The 26,351-nt window shown below is 42.8% G+C and overlaps 2 protein-coding genes across 2 annotated transcripts; both read right to left on the bottom strand.

Moving 5' to 3' along the window:
• Positions 1 to 7,393: 7,393 nt before the first annotated feature.
• sfrp2l (secreted frizzled-related protein 2 like) lies at positions 7,394 to 14,438 on the bottom strand (the record flags this gene model as incomplete). Its single annotated transcript, XM_079823388.1, has 3 exons — positions 14,054 to 14,438; positions 7,804 to 7,875; positions 7,394 to 7,707 (listed from the first exon to the last, which is right to left on the bottom strand). The coding sequence occupies exons 1-3, from the start codon at positions 14,421 to 14,423 to the stop codon at positions 7,394 to 7,396; spliced, it is 756 nt and encodes a 251-aa protein (XP_079679514.1). The 5' UTR covers positions 14,424 to 14,438.
• Positions 14,439 to 19,676: 5,238 nt separating this feature from the next.
• Positions 19,677 to 25,413, bottom strand: LOC307130420 (kelch repeat and BTB domain-containing protein 3-like; the record flags this gene model as incomplete). Its single annotated transcript, XM_079823384.1, has 3 exons — positions 19,677 to 21,068; positions 23,735 to 23,900; positions 25,202 to 25,413. The coding sequence occupies 3 exons, from the start codon at positions 25,411 to 25,413 to the stop codon at positions 19,677 to 19,679; spliced, it is 1,770 nt and encodes a 589-aa protein (XP_079679510.1).
• Between the last annotated feature and the right edge of the window lie 938 nt (positions 25,414 to 26,351).

Genomic DNA, 26,351 nt, shown 5'->3' with positions numbered 1-26,351 from the left:
CAACAGCATTACAACACACAAACACTCAGAACACCATAGCAACCCCAAAGCAACACACAAACACTCAAAACACCATAGCAACCCCAAAGCAACACACAAACACTCAGAACCCCCTAGCAACTGCACAGCAACACACAAACATTCAAAACACCATAGCATCCCCATAGCAACACAAACACTCAAAACACCATAGCAACCCCAAAGCAACACACAAACACTCAGAACACCCTAGCAACTGCACAGCAACACAAAAACACTCAGAACCCCCTAGCAACTGCATAGCAACACACAAACATTCAAAACAACATAGCATCCCCATAGCAACACACAAACACTCAAAACACCATAGCAACCCCAAAGCAACACACTAACACTCAAAACATCCTAGCAACTGCATAGCAACACACAAACACTCAGTACACCCTAGCAACTGCATAGCAACACACAAACACTCAGAACACCCTAGCAACTGCTTAGCAACACACAAACACTCAGAACATCATAGCAATCCCAAAGCAACACACAGACACTCAGAACACCCTAGCAACTGCATAGCAACACACAACACTCAAAACACCATAGCAACCCCAAAGCAACACACAAACACTCAAAACACCATAGCAACCCCAAAGCAACACACAAACACTCAGAACCCCCTAGCAACTGCATAGCAACACACAAACATTCAAAACACCATAGCATCCCCATAGCAACACACAAACACTCAAAACACCATAGCAACCCCAAAGCAACACGCAAACACTCAGAACACCATAGCAACCCCAAAGCAACACACAAACACTCAGAACCCCCTAGCAACTGCATAGCAACACACAAACATTCAAAACACCATAGCATCCCCATAGCAACACACAAACACTCAAAACACCATAGCAACCCCAAAGCAACACACAAACACTCAAAACACCATAGCAACCCCAAAACAACACACAAACACTCATAACCCCCTAGCAACACACAAACATTCAAAACACCATAGCATCCCCATAGCAACACACAAACACTCAAAACACCATAGCAACAGCATTACAACACACAAACACTCAGAGCACCATAGCAACCCCAAAGCAACACACAAACACTCAAAACACCATAGCAACCCCAAAGCAACACACAAACACTCAGAACACCCTAGCAACTGCACAGCAACACAAAAACACTCAGAACCCCCAAGCAACTGCATAGCGACACACAAACATTCAAAACACCATAGCATCCCCATAGCAACACACAAACACTCAAAACACCATAGCAACCCCAAAGCAACACACAAACACTCAGAACCCCCTAGCAACTGCATAGCAACACACAAACATTCAAAACACCATAGCAACCCCATAGCAACACACAAACATTCAAAACACCCTAGCAACCCCATAGCAACACAAACACTCAGAACACCCTAGCAACATCATAGCAACAAACAAACACCCAGAACACCCTAGCAACTGCATAGCAACACACAAACACTCAAAACACCATAGCAACCCCAAAGCAACACACAACACTCAAAACACCATAGCAACCCCAAAGCAACACACAACACTCAAAACACCATAGCAACCCCAAAGCAACACACATCCATCCATCCATCCATCCATCTTCTTCCGCTTATCCGGGGCCGGGTCGCGGGGGCAGCAGTCTAAGCAGAGATGCCCAGACTTCCCTCTCCCTAGACACTTCCTCTAGCTCTTCCGGGGGGACACCGAGGCGTTCCAAGGCCAGCCGGGAGACATAGTCCCTCCAGCGTGTCCTTGGTCTTCCCCGGGGCCTCCTCCCGGTTGGACATGCCCGAAACACCTTCCCGGGAAGGCGTTCAGGAGGCATCCGGAACAGATGCCCGAGCCACCTCAGCTGTCCCCTCTCGATGTGGAGGAGCAGCGGCTCTACTCCGAGTTCCTCCCGAGTGACTGAGCTCCTCACCCTATCTCTAAGGGAGCGCCCAGCCACCCTGCGGAGAAAGCTCATTTCGGCCGCCTGTATCCGGGATCTTGTCCTTTCGGTCATGACCCAAAGCTCATGACCATAGGTGAGAGTAGGAACGTAGATTGACTGGTAAATCGAGAGCTTCGCCTTACGGCTTAGCTCTTTCTTCACCACGACAGACCGGTACATCGACCGCATTACTGCAGAAGCTGCACCGATCCGTCTGTCAATCTCCCGTTCCATCCTCCCCTCACTCGTAAACAAGACCCCTAGATACTTAAACTCCTCCACTTGGGGCAGGAACTCTCCACCAACCTGGAGTGGGCAAGCCACCCTTTTCCGACTGAGGACCATGGCCTCGGATTTGGAGGTGCTGATCCCCATCCCAGCCGCTTCACACTCGGCTGCAAACCGTCCCAATGCATGCTGAAGGTCCTGGTTAGAAGGGGCCAACACGACAACGTCATCCGCAAAGAGCAGGGACGAAACCGTGTGGTCCCCAAACCTGACACCCTCCGGCCCCTGGCTGCGCCTAGAAATTCTGTCCATAAAAATTATGAACAGAACCGGCGACAAAGGGCAGCCCTGCCGGAGTCCAACATGCACCGGGAACAAGTCTGACTTACTGCCGGCAATGCGGACCAAACTCTTGCTTCGGTCATACAGGGACCGGACAGCCCTCAGCAAAGGACCCCGGACCCCATACTCCCCCAGCACCCTCCACAGGATGCCGCGAGGGACACAGTCGAATGCCTTCTCCAAATCCACAAAACAAATGTGGACTGGTTGGGCAAACTCCCATGAACCCTCCAGCACCCTGTAGAGGGTATAGAGCTGGTCCAGTGTTCCGCGACCAGGACGAAAACCACACTGTTCCTCCTGAATCCGAGGTTCCACTATCGGCCGGATTCTCCTCTCCAGTACCCTGGCATAGACTTTCCCGGGGAGGCTGAGAAGTGTGATCCCCCTATAGTTGGAACACACCCTCCGGTCCCCCTTCTTAAAAAGAGGGACCACCACCCTGGTCTGCCATCCCAGAGGCACTGTCCCCGACCGCCACGCGATGCTGCAGAGGCGTGTCAGCCAAGACAGCCCCACAACATCCAGAGACTTGAGGTACTCAGGGCGGATCTCATCCACCCCCGGTGCCTTGCCACCGAGGAGTTTCTTGACCACCTCGGTGACTTCAGCCCGGGTGATGGACGAGTCCTCCTCTGAGCCCCCAGCCTCTGCTTCCTCAATGGAAGACGTGACGGCGGGATTGAGGAGATCCTCGAAGTATTCCTTCCACCGTCCGACAACATCCCCAGTCGAGGTCAACAGCCGCCCATCGCCACTGTAAACAGTGTTGGTAGGGCACTGCTTCCCCCTCCTGAGGCGCCGGACGGTTTGCCAGAATCTCTTCGAGGCCAGCCGATAGTCTTTTTCCATGGCCTCACCGAACTCCTCCCAGGCCCGAGTTTTTGCCTCCACAACCACCCGGGCTGCAGTCCGTTTAGCCTGTCGGTACCTGTCAGCTGCCTCAGGAGTCCCACAAGCCAGCCAGGCCCGATAGGACTCCTTCTTCAGCTTGACGGCATCCCTTACTTCTGGTGTCCACCACCGGGTTCGGGGATTGCCGCCTCGACAGGCACCGGAGACCTTACGGCCACAGCTCCGAGCAGCCGCTTTGACAATGGAGGTGGAGAACATGGTCCACTCGGACTCAATATCTCCAGCCTTCCTCGGGATCCGGTCGAAGCTCTGCCGGAGGCAGGAGTTGAAGTTCTCTCTGACAGGAGACTCGGCCAAACGTTCCCAGCAGACCCTCACAGTACGTTTGGGTCTACCGAGTCTATCCAGCTTCCTCCCCCGCCATCGGATCCAACTCACCACCAGGTGGTGATCAGTTGACAGCTCCGCCCCTCTCTTCACCCGAGTGTCCAAGACATACGGCCGCAGATCAGATGAAACGACCACAAAGTCGATCATTGACCTACGACCTAGGGTGTCCTGGTGCCATGTGCACTGATGGACACCCTTATGCTTGAACATGGTGTTCGTTATGGACAAACTGTAACTAGCACAGAAGTCCAATAACTGAACACCACTCGGGTTCAGATCAGGGGGGCCGTTCCTCCCAATCACGCCCCTCCAGGTTTCACTGTCATTGCCCACGTGGGCGTTGAAGTCCCCCAGTAGAACGACGGAGTCCCCAGTCGGAGCACTCTCCAGCACCCCTCCCAGGGACACCAAGAAGGCCGGGTACTCCGCACTGCTGTTCGGCCCATAGGCACAAACGACAGTGAGAGACCTATCCCCGAGCCGAAGCCGCAGGGAAACGACCCTCTCGTTCACCGGGGTAAACTCCAACACATGGCAGCAGAGCTGGGGGGCTATAAGCAAACCCACACCAGCCCGCCGCCTCTCACCATGGGCAACTCCAGAGTGGTAAAGAGTCCATCCCCTCTCGAGGAGTGTGGTTCCAGAGCCCAAGCCATGCGTGGAGGTGATTCCGACTATCTCTAGTCGGAACCTCTCAACCTCACGCACAAGCTCAGGCTCTTTCCCCGCCAGCGAGGTGACATTCCATGTCCCAAGAGCCAGTTTCCGTGTCCAGGGATCGGGTCGTCTAGGCCCCCGCCTTCGACTGCAACCCGATTCGCTTTGCACCGGCCCCTTACGGTCCCTCCTGTGAGTGGTGGGCCCACGGGAAGGTGTCCCCACGTCGCTCCTTCGGGCTGAGCCCGGCCGGACCCCGTGGGGGAAGGCCCGGCCACCAGGCGCTCGCATACGAGCCCCAACCCCAGGCCTGGCTCCAGGGTGGGGCCCCGGCTGCGCCATACCGGGCGACGTCACGGTCCTCCTTCTTTTTGTCATCATAAGGGGTTTGTGAACTGCTCTTTGTCTGACCCGTCACCTAGGACCTGTTTGCCTTGGGAGACCCTACCAGGGGCATATAGCCCCGGACAACATAGCTCCTAGGGTCATTCGGGTACTCAAACCCCTCCACCACGTTAAGGTGGCAGTCCAAGAAGCAACACACAAACACTCAAAACACCATAGCATCCCCATAGCAACACACAAACACTCAAAACACCATAGCAACAGCATTACAACACACAAACACTCAGAACACCATAGCAACCCCAAAGCAACACACAAACACTCAAAACACCATAGCATCCCCATAGCAACACACAAACACTCAAAACACCATAGCAACAGCATTACAACACACAAACACTCAGAACACCATAGCAACCCCAAAGCAACACACAAACACTCAAAACACCATAGCAACCCCAAAGCAACACGCAAACACTCAGAACCCCCTAGCAACTGCATAGCAACACACAAACATTCAAAACACCATAGCAACCCCATAGCAACACACAAACATTCAAAACACCCTAGCAACCCCATAGCAACACAAACACTCAGAACACCCTAGCAACATCATAGCAACAAACAAACACCCAAAACACCCTAGCAACTGCATAGCAACACACAAACACTCAAAACACCATAGCAACCCCAAAGCAACACACAACACTCAAAACACCATAGCAACCCCAAAGCAACACACAACACTCAAAACACCATAGCAACCCCAAAGCAACACACAAACACTCAAAACACCATAGCAACCCCAAAGCAACACACAAACACTCAAAACACCATAGCAACCCCAAAGCAACATACTAAAACACCCAGAACAGGTTAGCCACCATATAGCACCACATTAAAGAGCCCAGAAACCACATAGCAACACACTAAGAACACTTAGCAACCGCAGGTTTGAGCACATCACTATCACACATCCAGCCTATGAGAACACTGCATTAATCATTCAAACGCCTTTGTTCAGACGTGACAGAACATGCAGACTTTCCAGAGACACGAGCTGATCCCAGATCAGTGTCATTCAGACAAACACAGACACTCATTCACCAACACACACACAATAAAACATCATATCTGATGATAACTGTACCAGATCCGGGACTCTCTCGACCCGCTAAACACACACTCTGAAGACAGAAAGAAGAGACACTCATGTGAGGACCACAGGTGTTCAGCAGCCAATCAGATTCCTCCGTCTGAATAATGGATGGAGCGCCTCCTCTTACACCTGGAGCGTCATGTGACCTGAGCTCATGACATCACATTTCTCAGGGAATAGTGGAGCAGAAAGAAAAACACCAAAATGTTCAACGAAATGTTCGATATTCTTTAATCGCACATAAAAACTGTCAGTACAAAGTCGAGATGGGCCGAAGGAATGGCTTTAGAATAATACACCAGATATATACTCTAATATTATTATTTTTAAAATTGTATTGATTGTTTTTGTTATGTTGTCATTATTTGTATTGTTTATTTATTATTTTTTGTAAAGCAATCAAATGTATAAAATATAGTAATCGCGATTAAGTGCATCTAACATAAAAGTACATATTTAATTTGTGTGTGCGTATGCGTGTATATATATACACACACACACACACACAAAATGTATATGCAATTAATCGCGATTAAAAGTGTGTACATATATAATTTGTATATATACACACACATGAATATGTGATTAATCAATTTGACAGTACAAAGTCAGTATAAAAGCATAAAGATGGGCCGAAGGAATGGCTTTAGAATAATACACAATATATATTTATTTTTAAAATTGTATTGATTTTTTTTTGTTATGTTGTCATTATTTGTCTTGTTTATTTATTATTTTTTGTATAGGAATAAAATATAGTGCAGTCAAAATGATTAATCGCGATTAAGTGCATCCAACATAAAAGTACATATTTAATGTGTGTGTGTGTGTGTGTGTATATGTATGCGTGTATGTGTGATATATATACACACAAAATGTATATGCAATTAATCGCGATTAAAAGTGTGTAAATACATCAATACGTGATTCATCAATTTGACAGCGCTTATTAAAAAATTAGGTTTGGGAATAAAGTACAAAATTGTATTGATTGTTTTTGTTATGTTGTCATTATTTGTATTGTTTATTTATTATTTTTTGCAAAGGAATAAAATATAGTGCAGTCAAAATGATTAATCGCGATTAAGTGCATCCAACATAAAAGTATATATTTAATGTGTGTGTGTGTGTGTGTGTGTATATATATATATATATATATATATATATATATATATATATATATATATATATATATATAATATATATATACATACATACACACACACACACACACACACAAGATGTATATGCAATTAATCGCGATTAAAAGTGTGTAAATACATCAATACGCGATTAATCAATTTGACAGCGCTTATTAAAAAAATTGGTTTGGGAATAAAGTATAAAATTGTCTAGATTTCCTCATTTAACAGATAAAAACAGCTCGTTCTGAAGACGCCGTTCATCGCTCCTGTTTTCGTATCTCAGTGGTTCATTAATGTCTGTCCAGGGGTCGTGACCTCAGCAGTCCTGTCTCAGAAGCGTCCTGATGAACTTCTTCAGCTCTCTCTCTTCAGGGGCCCATCTCAGGAGTCCTGTGAGGGCCAAGCGGCCCCTGTGCATGTGGGCCAGGGCGATGTAGGAGCCCGCGAGCGGCCCGTCCAGCGCGGGACAGGAGCAGTGGCGGCCCCGCGGCAGCCAGAGGGCGCTCTGCTCCACCGCCTGCTGCTGCTCCTGAGGGCCGCTCGGCCAGCGGAGAACCCGACTGCGGCCCTGAGGGACCACACGCACATCTGGCCCTTCCAGAGACGAGGAGCCGATCCGCAGTCTGAACGCTGGAGGGGAAGAGGACGAGCACATATTAAAGTTTGGACGGGGAATCAGGTCCTATTATCTAATGTGGGTTATTCTGGACGTCTGCAGTTACTCACCGAACGGACTCTTGCAGAAGTTCTGCTGGATCTCTCCCTCTGAGTGTGTGCACGCCTCGCAGATCACAGAGCCTGGAGAGAAGAGCCACAGATGTGGAAAATCTGATCACAACTTTGCCATCAACTACTTGAAAAATGTAACGTTTTTGTTTTGGACCAAGATTTGATGTTGGCTTGAGGTTTGCTTTGGAATTCCATACACACAGAGAACACTCAAGAATAACGCTCAGAGAACACTCAAGAGTAACGCTCAGAGAACACTCAAGAATAACGCTCAGAGAACACTCAAGAGTAACGCTCAGAGAACACTCAAGAGTAACGCTCAGAGAACACTCAAGAGTAACGCTCTGAGAACACTCAAGAGTAACGCTCAGAGAACACTCAAGAGTAACGCTCAGAGAGCACTCCAGAGTAACACTCAGAGAACACTCAAGAGTAACGCTCTGAGAACACTCAAGAGTAACGCTCAGAGAACACTCAAGAGTAACGCTCAGAGAACACTCAAGAGTAACGCTCAGAGAACACTCAAGAGTAACGCTCAGAGAACACTCAAGAGTAACGCTCAGAGAACACTCAAGAGTAACGCTCAGAGAACACTCAAGAGTAACGCTCAGAGAACACTCAAGAGTAACGCTCAGAGAACACTCAAGAGTAACGCTCAGAGAACACTCAAGAGTAACACTCAGAGAACACTCAAGAGTAACGCTCAGAGAACACTCAGAGAACACTCAAGAGTAACGCTCCCTTAATGTTTGAAGAATATTAAAGGGCATATTGCAGGTTAGAGACTCCAGTGAGTCAATGTATAGAAAAATAATGTAGGAACTAGATTTTCTTTAAAATATAATTTAAAATACACTATTAAGGCTTTTGGAGTCGTTTTTGTGAGAAAATTTTACTTCCGCATCTAAAAATGCCAAAACCGGACGTGACATAACGAGAGGGAGTGCGGTGAATCTCAACGATAGGAAAACAATGGATCGCAATGACAGCTCGGAGGCTGAGGACATTATAAATGTTTATTAATACTCATATGGCAGACCACAGCCATACAATTATGACACACAATTAGGGACAGACCAGGATTAGACAGAACAACGATTACAGGAGACAGATTGAGTATTTATGTGAGGAGAAACAGTGGAGAACAGCGGCAGGTGTCTCGGAGAGAGACCAGTGTTAGCTAGATAAAGCTAGCTAACGATATGATCACTGTGCTCAGATCACAACACTGTACTGATTATTATCATGTATCAGGCAATAGCAAAGCTGGTAACGTTGTCATCTAGTAAGTTATTGATTTACTTACCAATTAACAGAAACTTATAGGCTTGACCGTCAGGAAAAGTCACACTCGTTAATATCCGTTCACACTAAACGTTGTGATATAACGTTAGCGGTTTCTCATCACGACTGATTTGGTAACTTGCAAGACTCACGCCACGGTGCACAGTTCACGTTTTCTCCGAGCTACATCTCCCGCCGGATCCGGGACCGTCACATCTCCCGCCGGCCGCCGAACCACAGACAGTAACGTTGTGTTATTGTGTTTATCCTTTATTCATTAATTCTGTATTATGGGTTTATTTCGTGCCGATTCACCGCTAGTGTGAGGATGTATATGACGTTATGAGAATGCATTTGAGTGAACTTGAATGTGCATACATGGCATGAATAAAATATCACATAATTCAGAACTTTTTTTCGAAAAAGTGCGAGACTGTATTCATTTGTGTTAATGTACATACTTTGTATTCATTAATGTAAACACGACGGCAAAGAAGCATCGCGTGTGGATGTTTAATCCTCCCCTAGGCAAGCTACACACGAGCCGCGCCGAAAGCACATGCTAGAAATAAAACTGATGCGAAACGCAAGAGTGTTGGAAGCGTTTCCAGGCAAAATAGAATAGGAAAAGCTGTTTGTCATTTTGACACGAATTCATATTAATAAATGACATTATGTGTGAAAGTCTCGAGGTTTTGACATAAATGCAGATATAATTGTAATTAACATTTTTTTTTAAATATAATATCGATTTTCAAATATTGCACCTACCAATGCAGAACAAAATATTTTGTAGCCTATTCGGCCGTCAATACTGCCGAGTGCTGACGTTGTCTTTGCTGTATCAGTAGGCTATATATTTATATAAATATTAATTTATATATTTTATGTTGAACATGAAGTATAGGCCTTCCACTACGTCACCTAGCAGCAGCGGCGCCGCGTCAGACACGCTTCTGGTGTGCAAAGACACAGAAAACGCCACGCAGCTGAAACGCAACAGAAACGCCACGCTTGCAGTGTGATAGATAGAAAACGCCACGCTCACGTCACGCAGCCAGTGTGTAGCCGGCTTTACATGAGTATAACAATCAGGGCCGTGCAGAGAGTTCTTCAGAGGCAGGGGCTCAAATGTAAAAAAGGGGCAATATGTAAATATATATATATATATTAGGGGTGTAACGGTACACAAAACTGACGGTTCGGTACGTATCTCGGTTTTGAAGTCACGTTTTACAAAATTGCGTTTTATTAATTTTTATTCAACAGTGGTTTAATAAAAAAAAAATTGTCTGTCCTTAAATGAATTCAATTATAACTAAAAGTTTCTTAAAGATAATGCTGTAAACTATATAGGGAGCCCTTACATATTGCTATTAAAGATTAACAACAGAGCCCAAACTATTAGCCTAAATTCATTTGCTATTTATTTTTAGATATAATAATCAACACTCATAAGCTTCACATAAAGCAGTTTTTGCATTAATATGTAAATCTAATTATTATTATTTTTTGATTTATTTGTTGAAATATAATCATTTAGTGGCTGTAATTTTCATGACAGGTTTATTTAAACATGCATTAAATAAACAAGACATCACTAAGAGGCTAAGTGGTATATAATGAATATATATAGGCTAATATAACGAATATATAGGCTAATATAGTGCATGTATTCAGTGAAAGAGTTAATCTCTCTAGTGAACTCACAGCTGTGGACACTGAATGACTTCTGAGGTAAATGTGATTCTACATGACATTGTTTGTTTACAAGCTGTTTTATTGTCTTTCCGCGGTTGAAACACCGATGGAGCGATTACACAACATATGATACGTTTCAGTAAGTTGTAATGTATCCTCAACATACCTTTAAATATATTCATTTCTTTAGGAAGAGATGATCGCGTTCACTCGCGCGCCGCGCGCTGCCTCTTGAAGTTGAACTGATACGCGTCTATCTGTCACGTCACATAATAGAGCTTTAAAACGGCATTTATCGTTTGAATTTCGTGATAAAATGGACTGAATACTTAATATGTTCGTGTGGGAACTCGGATTGAAGTGTGTTCCGCGCTTTAAACAAGCCGACTGTTAACTGTTATAGATTACATTCATAACCGTTCGGTACACGCGCGCACCCTACCGAAAGCCCGAAACGTTAGTTCGTCTGTCCATGTAGTTTTCAACCGATTTATGAATAAGAACAGAAAATTACCGCTCCACTTCACATGCCCAATGGAATTTGAACTTGCTTTGCCAGATTGGTTGGTGTATATACATGACAAACGGGCATTGGTGAATTGTGTAATACTTTAAAATATATAATATATAGATTTGTAATTAAATCAACACATTAGCTCTGATTATGGTTGAAAAAAAATATTGGTTTACATTTTTCCCGTAAGGCCACATACTCTCTGAAAGGACCATATTTGGCTCGAGAGCCGCTTCCGAACAGAGGAAAATCAGCTGTCAATCAAAACGCACGCAACCCATAGCAACGCGTTATGGCAACGCCTCAACAGAAATTGTCCGACTTTTGAGCCGTTCGTTACTATTGTATACATTGTCATCAATGTCATGTTATAATAATCATATTTATTTAGTTTTATTGACCACGATATTATCATTGATATTTGTCTGAGAGGGGCACTTTTCATTCATTTTGAAAAAGGGCAGGGGCTCGAGCACCCAAAGCCCCCCCCTCTGCACGTGCCTGATAACAATGTTTGACTCCCTCATATCGCCGGGATGATAATCCTCCGGTCTAAAGCACTATACACACCACCATGTGTTTTGAAGCAGATGCGCGAAGGGAAGTCCCGTTTCTTCACCTGCACAAAACGCCACCATGCAGAATTCCTAACTTTTTTTTTTTTAGGAAACCTGTGGACTCGATGCCCTGACAGGCTGGATAATAATTTACAATGACAATGATAAATTGGAATAGAAAAACTACCGAAAATACACAGACTCTACTAGGGCTGGGCGATATGGAGCAAAAATTATATCTCGATATATTTTGCTATATCTCGATATACGATATATATCTCGATATCTTTACCGGAAAAATAACCCCCCAAAAACTACTGCAAAAACAAATATGCAAAGTGCAAAGAGGTAGGCAGTTCATGTAGGAACAAAGTAGGGATGCAACAATACAGACAAAAGTCCACAGTTCAATACATTCCTCGGTTTTTTTTACCACGGTTTTCGGTTCGATTCTGATGGCTAGTCGCATCAGATTTTTGCTATTCTATTCTTAGCCGAAAAAATACTATTTTTTTATTGCAATACTCTTTCTTTATTTTACATAAAAGACTTGAAAAACCTTACTTAAACTTAAAACTTTACTTTTAAAAAACATTGTACACATTCCTAGTGTACTGTAAAATATAAAATAAATATATATAAAGATTTACACTGGCAGCTCAGAGCTGTACAGCAGCATTTAAGTATGAAATTGAATGAATAAGTGTAAAAATAAAACACTACACAGACTTCACTATAAAATACATTGATTCTTATTAAAGCTATTGTATTAGTTTTTCAGTCAAGAGCAGTGAGTGATTTTCTCTTTGTCTTTTGTTGTTGTATTAACATTAAAGGGACAGTTCACTCAAAAATGAAAATTCTGTCATTGATTACTCGCGCTCAAGTTGTTTTAAACCTGAATAAAGTTATTTCTTCTGTTGGACATTTTTTTAAGAATATTGGAAACCAAACAGTTGCTGGTGACTGGTCCCCATTGTCGGAAATAATAATATGGATGAAAATCGCTACCATCAACTGTCTGGTATTCAACAGAAGAAATGAATACAGGTTTGGAACACCATTAGAGTTGGTAAATAATTACATAATTTTAGAGGTGAACTGTCCCTTTAAGGACAAGTGGCAGCGTGTTCACTATAGGCTGCCCTGCTGTTAATTTAAGACTTGCACGCATCTAATAACTTATACAGACACACACCGATTTTACTTTCACTTTAGACATAACCGACTGTGTTTATGTTAACCTTGTGTGTATTTGACATTATTAGCGCAGTAAGATTTAGTCCAGTAATCACTTTTGTTTGACAGGCTTTTAGTGCGCGCGCATTACTTAAGCCGCTCTCTCTCTCTGTAGTGTACAGTCGCGGGAGTTCTTGTCTCGCAAAGTAATGCCGACTAGGTAAACTGTATTTTGAATCAAGTGTTTGAGAACCAACTGTCGGCATTCATGGCAGTAGACATCTGTCTGCTGTTCGTCCGACTTCTTAAAACCGAAGTATCTCCATATAATGGAGCCAGTTGTCCAGACGAGTTCTGTAGCCTCCGAGCTGGTTGCGGACGCCGCCATGTTCAATGAGACACGCGAGGGGAGGGGGAACAAAAGCAAGGAGGCGGGGGGCGAGCACAGCAAAGAGAACGCAAACAAGCAAAGTGGCGGAATCAGAATTAAATATAAACAATATATCGATATATACGATATGTCAAAATCCATATCGTGTTACAAAAATATCTCGATATATTTTAAATATCGAGATATCGCCCACCCCTAGACTCTACTGAATACCAACCTATTCTGCACTGAGCCAACGCAGAGCTCGGCGAACCACTCCCTCTCGTGACGTAATATGACGCGATGTTGAAAAAAAAGCGCTTTTTCCAAGCGGCCAACGAAATGGCCACTTTATCTACTAAATTTGTGCTCTTATGTCTTTTTAAAACATTTTAAATCCTGCACTACCTTTTCATATGGTATTTTCATAAGGTTATATATTAATCTCGAAAAAAATTTAACCTGCAATATGCCCTTTAAAATTGAATGTTTCCTAAGTGCTTTTAAAACATTTAAAAACGTTAAGGTTCAGTTTTTCATTACTTCATGGGAATGTTAGCAAAACGTTCTTAGAGTGTATGTTTGTTGTTCAGCTGGAGTTTGATGCGGTGTTGTAAGTGTAGTAATAACATTTGTTCAAACCTTTGGGCGCGTCGGTGCTCTCAGCCCGGTTCGCGTCTCTTTCTCCGGGGATGCAGAGTTCCGACCCGTCCGGAAACCGGCTGCAGTTAAACATCTCCGGCCACGGAAACCCGAACGCGCTCATGACGGGCAGACACGCGTCCCGCACCGCCTCACAGAGACTCCGGCACGGGCGCACCGACGCGGTGACCTCCGGTAAACACACGGGCGCGAAGAGCGAGCAGAGGAAGCGCCGCGTGTCCCGGTGACAGTGTTTCCCGAGCAGCGGCATCCAGGCGGCGGACTGTTGCTGCGCTTCCCTCGCGCTGTCGTGACCCAGCAGGTTCGGCAGGCGCATCTCTCCGTAGCCGATACCGGAACACAAACCCATCGTGTTCGGGACCGGTTTACACGCCGAGCGCACTGCGCCGAACTCCGCCGACACGGGGATCGCGGTCAGAGCTTCATCATCATGGTCATCATCAGCTCTGGACGGACTGGAAACCAGCAGCACAATCACACACAGAGAATTAAGATTAAGCATCATAGAGACGCGCGTTCAAACTCACATCTGTGTGTGTGTGTGTGTGTGTGTGTGTGGGGCGTCTGCACATCCTGGGAATCAAACGCATCGGGTCTTTATTACCGGCAGTAAAACACTTGAGAGGCCCGTGTGAGGGTTTGGTTTCAGGGAATCTACTTTAGTTTTACTTTGGGCTTTTACAAACTTAAAACAACGCTAGAAAGTGCCCAGCGCTTGTTAAAACTTATGGATTATTAAAATCTTGGTCCTTTAATTTCCCCCAAAATATTAGAATGTGTAGTTTGGATCCGAATCAAACAAAAACTAATTTCAAATGTAGTCTTTCTCTTCCAGAAAACATAAACAATATTGATGATGACTCATCGTGCACTCAGGGGCGTGTGCAAACGTCTGTCCAATCACGTGTCCGCGAGAACGAGATGCCCCTCCCACTGATGGCTTTTTTGTGTCATGACGCAAACGTATGGAAGCCAGTTAAAATTAAAACGTTATTGCGACTTGTATTAAATACATTTTTTTTTATTATATTATCACTTTTGGGGGGGAATTGTGAATTATAAAGTCCGAATTAGAGATATAAACTCGGAATTGTGAGGAAAAAGTCAAAATTATCCTTGGGTGGAAACGAGCTTTAAAAGCGTTTCACACAAACTTGTGGATTCAATTGGAAATATGGTACCATAATATATATATATGTGGGTGTTTCTGAAACTACGGGCACTTTTAAGTCCCAGCAGTGAAATTTTAGATTTATGTTAAAATTTGTTGTAAATATATTCACAGTGCCATTACACAACTTGACAAAAAATATAATTACTGATTAATGTGTTTTAATATAATATTATGACAAATGTATAGCTCAAAACACAATTAATGTAATGTTCCACACCTGTGGTCTCAATGTTGAGATACATAAAATAAGCAAATTACAATTTGACATTATTTCAAATGGAATTGTTTAATATACAGATTAATTTACATCATCTTAAAATTCTTTGTATTATTTACTGATAATTTGTTATGATTTTTTTTAACTAAATGTGCCTGTCCCACACTTTTTAGTCCTTATACCGCAACAATGAAAAAAAGCTTTTATTATGAACTTTTATAAAACACAAACAAGTCTAGTTTCTATGGCAACAGAAATAAGGTAAACATCTTTTCTGCTCTAGTATTTATTGTGCGTCCTTACCATTCAGCTTAATAATTGTGTATTTTGAACTACATTTTAAAAATAAATGTATATTACTGTTGAATTAATGTATATTAAGATGTATATTAGAGTCAAAACTAATATAGTAAGCCTTGCTAGCTGCCAATTAGCTAAAATATTAGCAAAAATGTAATTACCGAAACATGTCTTTACCGCAGCAAATTTAGGTGTTGCGGTAAAGACAAATTCAAGGTTTACTGTATATTAAATGACAAATATTCAGTATATCATTAGTACTGAAGTATTTTTTTGATTTCGTGGCACTTAAACATTGTGTCCTTACTGCAGCACTGCAGCACTGCTATATTTCTATTTTTTTTTTTCACATTTTCATTTGCAAAAAAATATTTTAACACTTAAGTTGAGATTTACACATTGAAATGGCAACATCTGTCATAAAAAAGCAAAAAAAAATTATATTTTGTGTTTATGGAAACAATTGACGTCTAAGGTTAATGTAAAAAAGTTTACAAGAAATTCCCTATTTTGTATATTATTTTTTTATATCAGTATTTACAAAACTGCATCAAATTTGAAAAAGCTATTTAAATATATTACATTTTTATAGAAATTTATTTTAAAAAAATGATAAGGAAAATTTTTAAGAAGATGACCCGAAAAACATAAAAAATAAACATGTTCCAGATTAAAATCTTAACAACTACGTTAAATTTTGTGTACATTTTTATATGTATTACAGAATGTGATGGTTAAAATTTTAATTCATAGAGGTTGATTTTTTTAAAAATTGGGATAGTCAAAAGTGCCTGTAGTTGCAGAAACACAAACTGTTTTGTTAGATAATCGATTAATCATGATTAATCGTATCAAACGTTTGTATACACACATAAACATTTATTACACACATTCTATACATTTACAAAATGTTGTGTTAGATAACCGATTAAACCGCAATTAATCTGATTGACAGCACTAATTAAAATTAATAAAATCCGTAAAACAATGACGTGTCACAAACAGAAAATGTTTGTTTTCTAATATTATTAATTTCTGAAGCGGCTGTTCCTCATGGTGGCCACTAGATGGACACATTAAACACAATGACAGCAGATGCTAAATCAGTCAAAGCTAAATAAAATGATTATGGTGGATCCTAATAATAATAATAATAATTAAAGCTGCGAGCAGCGCATAAACAGCGGCTGAACGTGTGCCAAACACATTGTATAGTGTGTGTAAATAGTGAAAATGTTTCTGTCATAGTGTCAAAACATCTGCACCGTCACTGTGAGCCGATATAAACACGTGTGTACATGTGCAGAGTCCACATTGCTCTCAGCTTGACATCTCAGGAGCTCGTCTTCTTCCCATAGTGCACCTGGTGCCATGTGTTCCCCAGGTAAGAGCTGCAGTTCTGGAGATGCTCTGACCCAGTCGTCTAGCCGTCACAATCTGGCCCATGTCAAACTCACTCAAATCCTTACGCTTGCCCATTTTTCCTGCTTCTAACACATCAACTCTGAGGACTAAATGTTCACTTGCTCCCTAATATATCCCACCCACTAACAGTGATCATCAGTGTCATAATGTTATGCCTGATCTGTGTTTAGTAGGGCCTAGTCTTCAGTGTCACATGATCCTTCAGAAATCATTCTAATATACTGATTTGCTGCTCAAGAAACATTTATGATTATTATCAAAACAGCTTTAAATGTGTATGTATTATACACAATAATTCAAAATGTTGTAAGATTAATAAAAAGAAAAGACTCGTTTTATTTACTGTCATTGGTCAAGCAAACAGATAGCCCCGCCTTCAAACTCGCATGATTGGTTGAGTCAGAAGTTGCTCAAACAAATCGTCACAGTGTGTTAGGGTATTTTATTATTATAATGCTATATATATATTATGTGTATCCCCTCAGGTCTTACTCGACCCTCTCCGAGCGGGACTCGAACCCGGGTCTCCGGCGCGCTCTTGGCGTCAGCCTATAGAGAGACGGCTCGAGTTCAGAGAATCACGATAGTCCAAAAGTTTGGGGATGAATTCCTTTATATTACATTTGAAAAGTGAACACGTTGCAATGAATGCAATGAACACAGTTCCAAATAAGTGGATAATTGTTTCTTCAGATTGATAATGAAGTCTGTTTTCTTTCTGTCGAACGCAAACGTGGGGTTTACTTTACTATTCACACAGAGAACAGCTGATCTACACTGGAGGAATATCTCACTGATTTACTGGAGTTATCATCAATGGACTGAGCACAGGAGACTCTTTCAGAAACACACTAAACACTAAACACTAAACACTAAACACTAAACACTAAACACTAAACACTAAACACTAAACACTAAACACTAAACACTAAACACTAAACACTAAACACTAAACACTTTCTCTCACACACACACACACACACACACACACACACACACACACACACACACACACACACACACACACACACACACACACACACACACACACACACACACACACACACACACACACACACACACACACACACACACACACACACACAGTAAACACACATACAAACACTCACTCACTCACACTAAACACTCTCTCTCACACACACACACACACACACACACACACACACACACACACACACACACACACACACACACACACACACACACACACACACACACACACACACACACTAATCTCGTGATGACATATATACTTCTATTGTTCTTGTTTACAATTATAGATAATAAAACAGCATTTTTGTTTGTTTTTAAAACATTTACCGTGCCGTTCAAAAGCTTGAGGTGAGTGTGTGTGTGTGTGTGTGTGTGTGTGTGGGCATGTTTTTGTGAAATATCAGGACACAAATGTGTATAATGTCATAGGTATTACAAAAAGAGGGTGAAATATGAGGACGTTCCCCATGTCCTCACTTTTCAAAATGCTTATAAATCACAGAATGAGGTTTTTTTTCACAGAAAGTGAACTGCACAGTGTGTGTGTGTGTGTGTGTGTGAGTGAGTGAGTGAGTTTGTGTTTAGTGTGTGTGAGTGTTTAGTGTGTGTGTGAGTGTGTGAGTGTTTAGTGTGTGTGAGTGTTTAGTGTGTGTGTGAGTGTGTGAGTGTTTAGTGTGTGTGAGTGAGTGAGTGTGTTTAGTGTGTGTGAGTGTGTGAGTGAGTGAGTGTGTTGAGTGTGTGTGAGTGTTTAGTGTGTGTGTGAGTGTGTGAGTGTTTAGTGTGTGTGAGTGAGTGAGTGTGTTTAGTGTGTGTGAGTGTGTGAGTGAGTGAGTGTGTTTAGTGTGTGTGAGTGTGTGAGTGAGTGAGTGTGTTTAGTGTGTGTGAGTGTGTGAGTGTTTAGTGTGTGTGTGTGTGTGTGTTTAGTGTGTAGTGTGTGTGTGTGTGTGTGTGTGAGTGAGTGAGTGAGTGAGTTTGTGTTTAGTGTGTGTGAGTGAGTGAGTGTGTTTAGTGTGTGTGAGTGTGTGAGTGTTTAGTGTGTGTGAGTGTGTGAGTGTTTAGTGTGTGTGTGTGTGTGTGTGTGTGTGTGTTTAGTGTGTGTGTGTGTGTGAGTGAGTGAGTGAGTGAGTGAGTGAGTGAGTGAGTGTGTGTGTTTAGTGTGTGTGTGAGTGTGTGAGTGAGTGAGTGAGTGTGTTTAGTGTGTGTGTGTGTGTGTGAGTGTGTGAGTGTTTAGTGTGTGTGAGTGTGTGAGTGAGTGAGTGTGTTGAGTGTGTGTGAGTGTGTGAGTGAGTGAGTGTGTTTAGTGTGTGCGAGTGTGTGAGTGTGTTGAGTGTGTGAGTGTGTGAGTGAGTGTGTGTGTTTAGTGTGTGTGAGTGTGTGAGTGTTTAGTGTGTGTGTGTGTGTGTGTGTGTGTGTGTGTGTGTGTGTGTGTTTAGTGTGTAGTGTGTGTGTGTGTGTGTGTGTGTGTGTGTGTGTTAGTCTGCGCTGCTCCTCCAGGGGTCTCTGTGGCGGCTGAAGCTCAGCTCCTGGCAGTGGAACTCAGTGAGCGGTCTGGGCATCGGCTCCACCTCCAGCCACTCAGAGCGGTCTAACATCTGCACCTCGTCTGAGATCACGCCGGGGGAATAATCTCCGCCCAGGATGTAGATCTTCCCCCGCACGGCGATGGCGGCCGAGTTAAAGCCGGCGCACTCGAACGCCTCCTCGCCGCTCCACCCGCAGGCCTCCGGGCAGAAGCTGTAGAGCCGATAGGTGGAGAGATCGCACAGGTGCAGCGAAGCCCTCGCACACACCGGCCGCGCGAGGGTGGCGTGGAAGAACTGGCGCGGCACCAGCTGGCTCCACTCATCGGCCGCGGCGTCGTAGCGGAGGAAGCAGTCCAGCGGCGGGTTGAAGGCCTCGGAGACCTCCACCTCGGACCCAAGGGCGTAGATGAAGCCTCCGACCGCGCTGGCCACGGGGAAGTAGATCCGCTTGGGAAGGGGGCTAACACACGCCCAGGTGTCGCTCAGCGGGTCGTAGCGCTCCACCTCCAGAACGCAGTTCCCGCCGATGGCGTAGATGTGGTGGAGGGCGGCGACCGCGGTGTGCATGGTGCGCGGGTGGAGCATCCGGCGAGCCGGCGTGAAGCTGCGCGCGACGGGGCAGTAGCACCACACCTCGTTTGTTGCATCATGCTCGGGCGCGGTGATGTGCAGGCGGATGGCGCGTTGACAGTCGCCGCGGCAACCGCCGATGACGAACAGCTTCTCCGCGAATCCGACGAGAGCCGATCCGGGGAGGTCGAAAATCCGGGCCGCGTCTTGCGGGAGATCCGTCCAGCGGTTAGCGCTAACGTCATAGCAGAACGCATGACGCCTTTCCTCCGTTTTGTACACGAAAATGTAGCTGGACGTGGTCGAAGGCCGCGCGTCGGAAAACAACCCGCTGGATTGGCGTACGCGCGCGAGAGCTTCGCTAACAACGCTAACAGCGCTAACGCTACTTAGCAGCGGCTCGCGGCCGGCCTCCTCCAGCGCAGCGGCGGGCAGGTGGTGCAGACGCACCCGGGGCAGGAGCGCGGGCAGCAGGATCTCGCGCGCCCGCGGGTCGTGGCGCGTCCAGCGGAGGAGCGCGCGCAGGACGGCGTCTTCGTCCGGCACGTTGAGCGCGTCGGACTCCAGGCAGCGCTCCAGCATGCGTACCGGCATCTCCAGGAACTCCGCGCCGGAGGACAGCGCGTGGAAGTTCTGCATGATGAACTCTGTTGCGTGGCGCAGCAGCTGCGAGCAGCCGTATCCCTCCGCCAACGCTAACAGGTGCAGGCAGTTGGACAGCCCCAGGGTCTGGACCAGGAAGTCACTGCACGCACGCGACAGGAAGCTGACCTGTGCGAACCAAAGAGGAAACACATTGCTAACATGTTTTAACATGATGTTAGCATTATTTACGAAACTGCTTGCATGTTTCGAACATAAATTAGCACATTGCTACCATTTTTAACATGATGTTAGCATTATTTAACAAACTGCTTGCATGTTTCTAGCATCAATTAGCACAAACCATGATTTAACATGTTACTAGCATGAATTAACACATTGGTAACATGTTTTAACATGATGTTAGCATGAATAAGCAAGCTGCTTTCAAGTTTCTAGCATTAATTAGCACATTGCTACCATGTTTTAGCATGTTACTAGCATGAATTAACACAATGGTAACATGGTTTAACAGGATGTTAGCATGAATTAGCAACTGCTTGCATGTCTATAGCATGAATTAGCACGTTGCTACCATGTTTTAACACGTTACTAGCATGAATTAACACATTGGTAAAATGTTTTAACAAGATGTTAGCATGAATTAGAAAAGTGCTTGCCTGTTTCTAGCATTAATTAGCACATTGCTATGATGTTTTAACACATTGCTAGCATTTGTTCTAGCCTCAATTAGCACAAACCATGTTTTAACATGTTAGCATGAATTACCATGAACTGCTTGCATGTTTCTAGCATTAATTAACACATTTCTATGTTTGAACACATTGCTAACATGTTTCTAGCATCAATTAGCACAAACCATGTTTTAATATGTTACTAGCATGAATTAACACATTGGTAACGTGTTTTAACATGATGTTAGCATTGATTCGCAAACTGCTTGCATGTTTCTAGCATTAATTAGCACATTACTACCATGTTTTAACACATTGCTAGCATGTTTCTAATATTAATTAGCACAAATCATGTTTTAACATGATGTTAGCATTGATTAACAAACTGTTTGCATGTTTCTAGCATTAATTAGCACATTGCTACCATGTTTAAGCATATTACTAGCATTAATTAACACATTGGTAACATGTTTTAACATGATGTTAGCATTGATTAGGAAACTGCTTGCATGTTTCTAGCATTAATTAGCACATTTCTACCATGTTTTAACACATTGCTAGCATGTTTTTAATATCAATTAGCACAAACCATGTTTCAACATGATGTTAGCATGAATTAGCAAACTGCTTGCATGTTTCTAACATGAATTAGCACATTGCTACCATATTTTAAAGCTACACTGTGTAACTTTTTTTAGTTTATTCTTAGCTAAAAACACTTAGTTCTTTCAAAAATATGTGCTCATTAATGTATATTTACTTCTTTCATGTAATAAAGTATTCTCGTAAGTTTATAATATGCCATTGAAAACACATACGGGTGAGGGGTCGAATGCCGGTCGCCATGTTGCCCCTCCATCTTGAAAGTACATTAGCCAAAGAGGGACATTCCCGTAAATTCAAGCTTCGCCTTTGGCATTTTAACACTCGATGGCACCGTGTCCAATGTGGACGAGGTCGAACTGGAAGCCATGTTAATCTTGGACTAAATCGGCCACCGTAGGAGTTAAAACGAAATCGGAATTGAGAGGAACAGAAACTAATATTCACTGGATGGTCATATACAAGTTCACCACTAGATGGGGGAAAATATCACACAGTGTAGCTTTAACACATTGCTAGCATGTTTCTAGCATTAATTAGCACAGACCATGTTTTAACATGTTGTTAGCATTACTTAGCAAACTGCTACCATGTTTCTAACATGAATTAGCACAATGCTAGCATGTTTTAACATGTTGCTATAGCATGAATGAACAATTCTGAGTTTATTATTCACATTTTGGACCTTTTTTCTCTGAATTGCGAGGACAAAGGTTGATATTGTGAGATAAAAGTTGCGATTGCGCAATTTTTGTAAATGTTATTCAGTGGCGGAAACAAGCTTCCACATATTAAAGTCGACTAAAACTCGCACCATAAAAAATTTTCATCAACTGAAACAAAATAAACGTTAAAGGGGCTATATGCGTTTTTCTGAAATTTAAACTCGCGACTGACACCTGTGGCCAAAAAATAGAACTGCTCTCATTTTCTGCTCGCTCTCGCAGCGGTGGTGACGTCACATCCGCAGACAGCGCGGGAAAAGACGACCCGCCAGAAAATATGAAAAATAGGATACAGGCTTATAGGTGCACCCACTGTGAGCGGACAAGGTGTCAGTATGCTCATCAGGAGATGTTTGAGTTATAAATGGTAAAATAAAAAGGCTATTGTTACGTTTATTTTGGGGAAAAAGTTGCATATAGCCCCTTTAACTGAAATAAAACAAGATATTAAAAAACTTGTTTTATTTCAGCTAAAGACAATAAAATCACTAAAAATGAACTAAGATTCAAATGAAAACATAAAAATATAAAAAATGTCAATATTTCAAACAACTATAATAATTAGGCGAGAATCAGTTACGGCATCTGAGGCGCTTCACGGGAGTGGGCGGGGCTAAAGAGCTCATCTAACCTCTGATTGGAGGAGATCTCTGCAGGATTATGGGTAATGTAGTTCTCAATGCTGTTAAACATCATTATTCTACAAATACAGTCTAATAATGCGGACTGATGGCTTCAGCAAAAGCACTTACTCTACCTTTAGGGTTTTTAAAGTTATAATTAAGTGTTTCTGTTGTTCTCTTATAGCGTGAGGTCATTGGCTCCGCCTCACCTGCAGGAAAGCTGCCAGTTGAAAAAGCTCGTCCACATTGTCTTCCCTGATTTCTATTTCTCCGGAATAAGCGAAGTCCAGGAAGGAGTGTATGGCCGGAGCTGAGAGGTCACTGAGGGTCACAGAGCCATCGCCCCGCTCCCGCATGTCCAGCTCAAACATGGCCCTGTACACACACACACACACACACACACACACACACACACACGTCGTGGTGGTTTCCATGGCGTTGCTATGTGACGTGTGGTCTGGGTTGTCAGGGTAACGAAATACATCTAACTTAGTTACACTGTAAAAAAAATCTGTTAAATTTACGGTAAAAAAACTGGCAGCTGTAATTATTACAACCTTTAAATTATACGGTTTTGAACTGTAAAAGTGCTGTCGCGTAAAACCTCAAATGTTGCTACTGCATTTTTAACGGTAAAGTTCTGGCAATCATAGCTACTGTTTTTTTTACTGGTTACGTTTACAGTACACAACCGTATTTCATTAAGTGAAATAATGTTAAATCACAAACCTATACTAATATCTGTGATGTACCTACTAAACACCATCATAACATTTAAAACATTAGATGTGACGTAAAACCCTAACGTACAGAACGGATTAGAAAAAAAACGTCAATTACACAATGACTTGATAAAAACTGTAAACTGCGCATTATCTACATATTATGAACAGCCATCTCAGTTTTGCATCATGCAACCATAAAAATCACTTACTAACACTACTAATGGCACACTAGGTTTTAAACAAGACCCATGTAAAACTTTACCAGCTGGTTACCAGGGTGCTTTCGTGGTTGCTAGGGCATTTCTAGGTGGTTAATAGGGTGTTTTGTGGTTGCTATGTGGTCACTAAGGGTATATTAGTGGTTGTTTAGGAATCAATATATTAAGTGTTTGCAAGGCTGCTTCTGGTGGTTGCTAGGCAGTTACTAGGGTTTATTGGTGGTTTCTAGGTGGTTAATAGGGTGTTTTGTGGTTGCTATGTGGTCACTAAGGGTATATTAGTGTTGTTTAGGAATCAATATATTAAGTGTTTGCAAGGCTGCTTCTGGTGGTTGCTAGGCAGTTACTAGGGTGTATTGGTGGTTGCTAGGGTGCTTTGTGGTTACTAGAGTATATTGGTGGTTGTTAAAGCAGTACTAAGTTGTAAAACTGTAAATTTAACGGTATTTTACTGTAAAATTACATATGGTTAGATCCATAACAGTTATTCAGCCAATATAGTTTGGAAACTTTCTGTTAACCAATCAACGGTTTTAAACCGTAGCATTTTTACAGTCTTTTACCGTTAAAACCACGATCATATTTTACAAAGTACTTATTTAAAATACAAAATTAACATTTTAAATGGGTGGTAATCCGATTACAGTTACATTCGGAAAGTACTGCCGTATTTTTACTACAATTTCCAAGCATATGTAGTTTATATCGTGAGAACTACAGTAATATTGAATACCTGAAGAAGTCGCTGCACGCGGCGAGCACACAGCGGTGGCACGGCAGCGTCTCCTCGTGCACGCGGATGCTGAAGTCGAAGAGCGCGCGCCGCTCCCGCATGCCATGAAGAACCGCGAGCACGCGCTGGCCGTGTGACGCGCACACCAGCGACAGGGAGCGCGCCTCGGGACGGCCGTCCATCAGATTCCACACAGGCTCGTTTGTTGACATTCTGAGTGTTATTGATGTGAACAGCGCTGAAGTACCTGAGCTGATCGCCTTATTCTGGCGTCCAGTGACACACACTCACTCAAACGCATTACTGTATATATCAACGATCATAAATGATGCGTTTAGATGAGGGACGAGCGACGCTTCAGCACGCGGACAGCGCTCCGGCTCCACCGCGCATGCGCAGAACGCGAGCTCAGACGACCGAACACGTCACACTGAGCTTGATGATTGACTCTTCTCGTATTTATTTTATTTTTATAATTATTTGCAGTGTTTGGAAGCCCATTTCCGCCACATTAGGAAAAAAATCATGCTTTTGTAAATCATAATTATGACAAAAAAAGACGATTATATTGAATATAATCACGACAGTCTAAACAATTACTTTAAAAGTCTGACATACTAAGTACACTTAAAATATAATTATGACATAATTTAGCCATTTTATGACACACTAAATCGAAGTCAGGACTTAAAAAGACAATTATGATGACAAAAAAACATCGTAATTTATGAGATGAAAAATCGAAAATAAAGAAATCAAAATGACATAAATGTCTACAATATTAAACACTGTTGAAAAGACAAATGTGACATTCAATCAAAAACTACATTATTTATGACAATAAAATTAATACTAACTCGAAATGATAACTTAAAATATGACTTTTAAAGTCTTATGTCAAAATCTAAATTATTAAAACATAATTATGACAGTCTAAATTGTCGAAATTAAGATTTAAAAAATATAAATTAAGTAATTAACAAAAGTCTAAATTATGACTAAATATAGTTTACATAAAATCTCTATATTATGATAATCTTAAAGTCAAAATTATACCGTAAAACATAATTATGACATAAAAAGTCTAAATTATGAGACAAAAATGTAAATGTCAAATCTAAATTATGACTTTAAAAGTCTTGATTATGAC

The sequence above is a fragment of the Gobio gobio genome (genome assembly GCF_949357685.1).
Source record: "Gobio gobio genome assembly, chromosome: 8".
NCBI lineage: Eukaryota > Metazoa > Chordata > Actinopteri > Cypriniformes > Gobionidae > Gobio > Gobio gobio.
The sequence above is the reverse complement of the archived record's forward strand: the minus strand, read 5'-3'. Positions and strand labels throughout refer to the sequence as shown.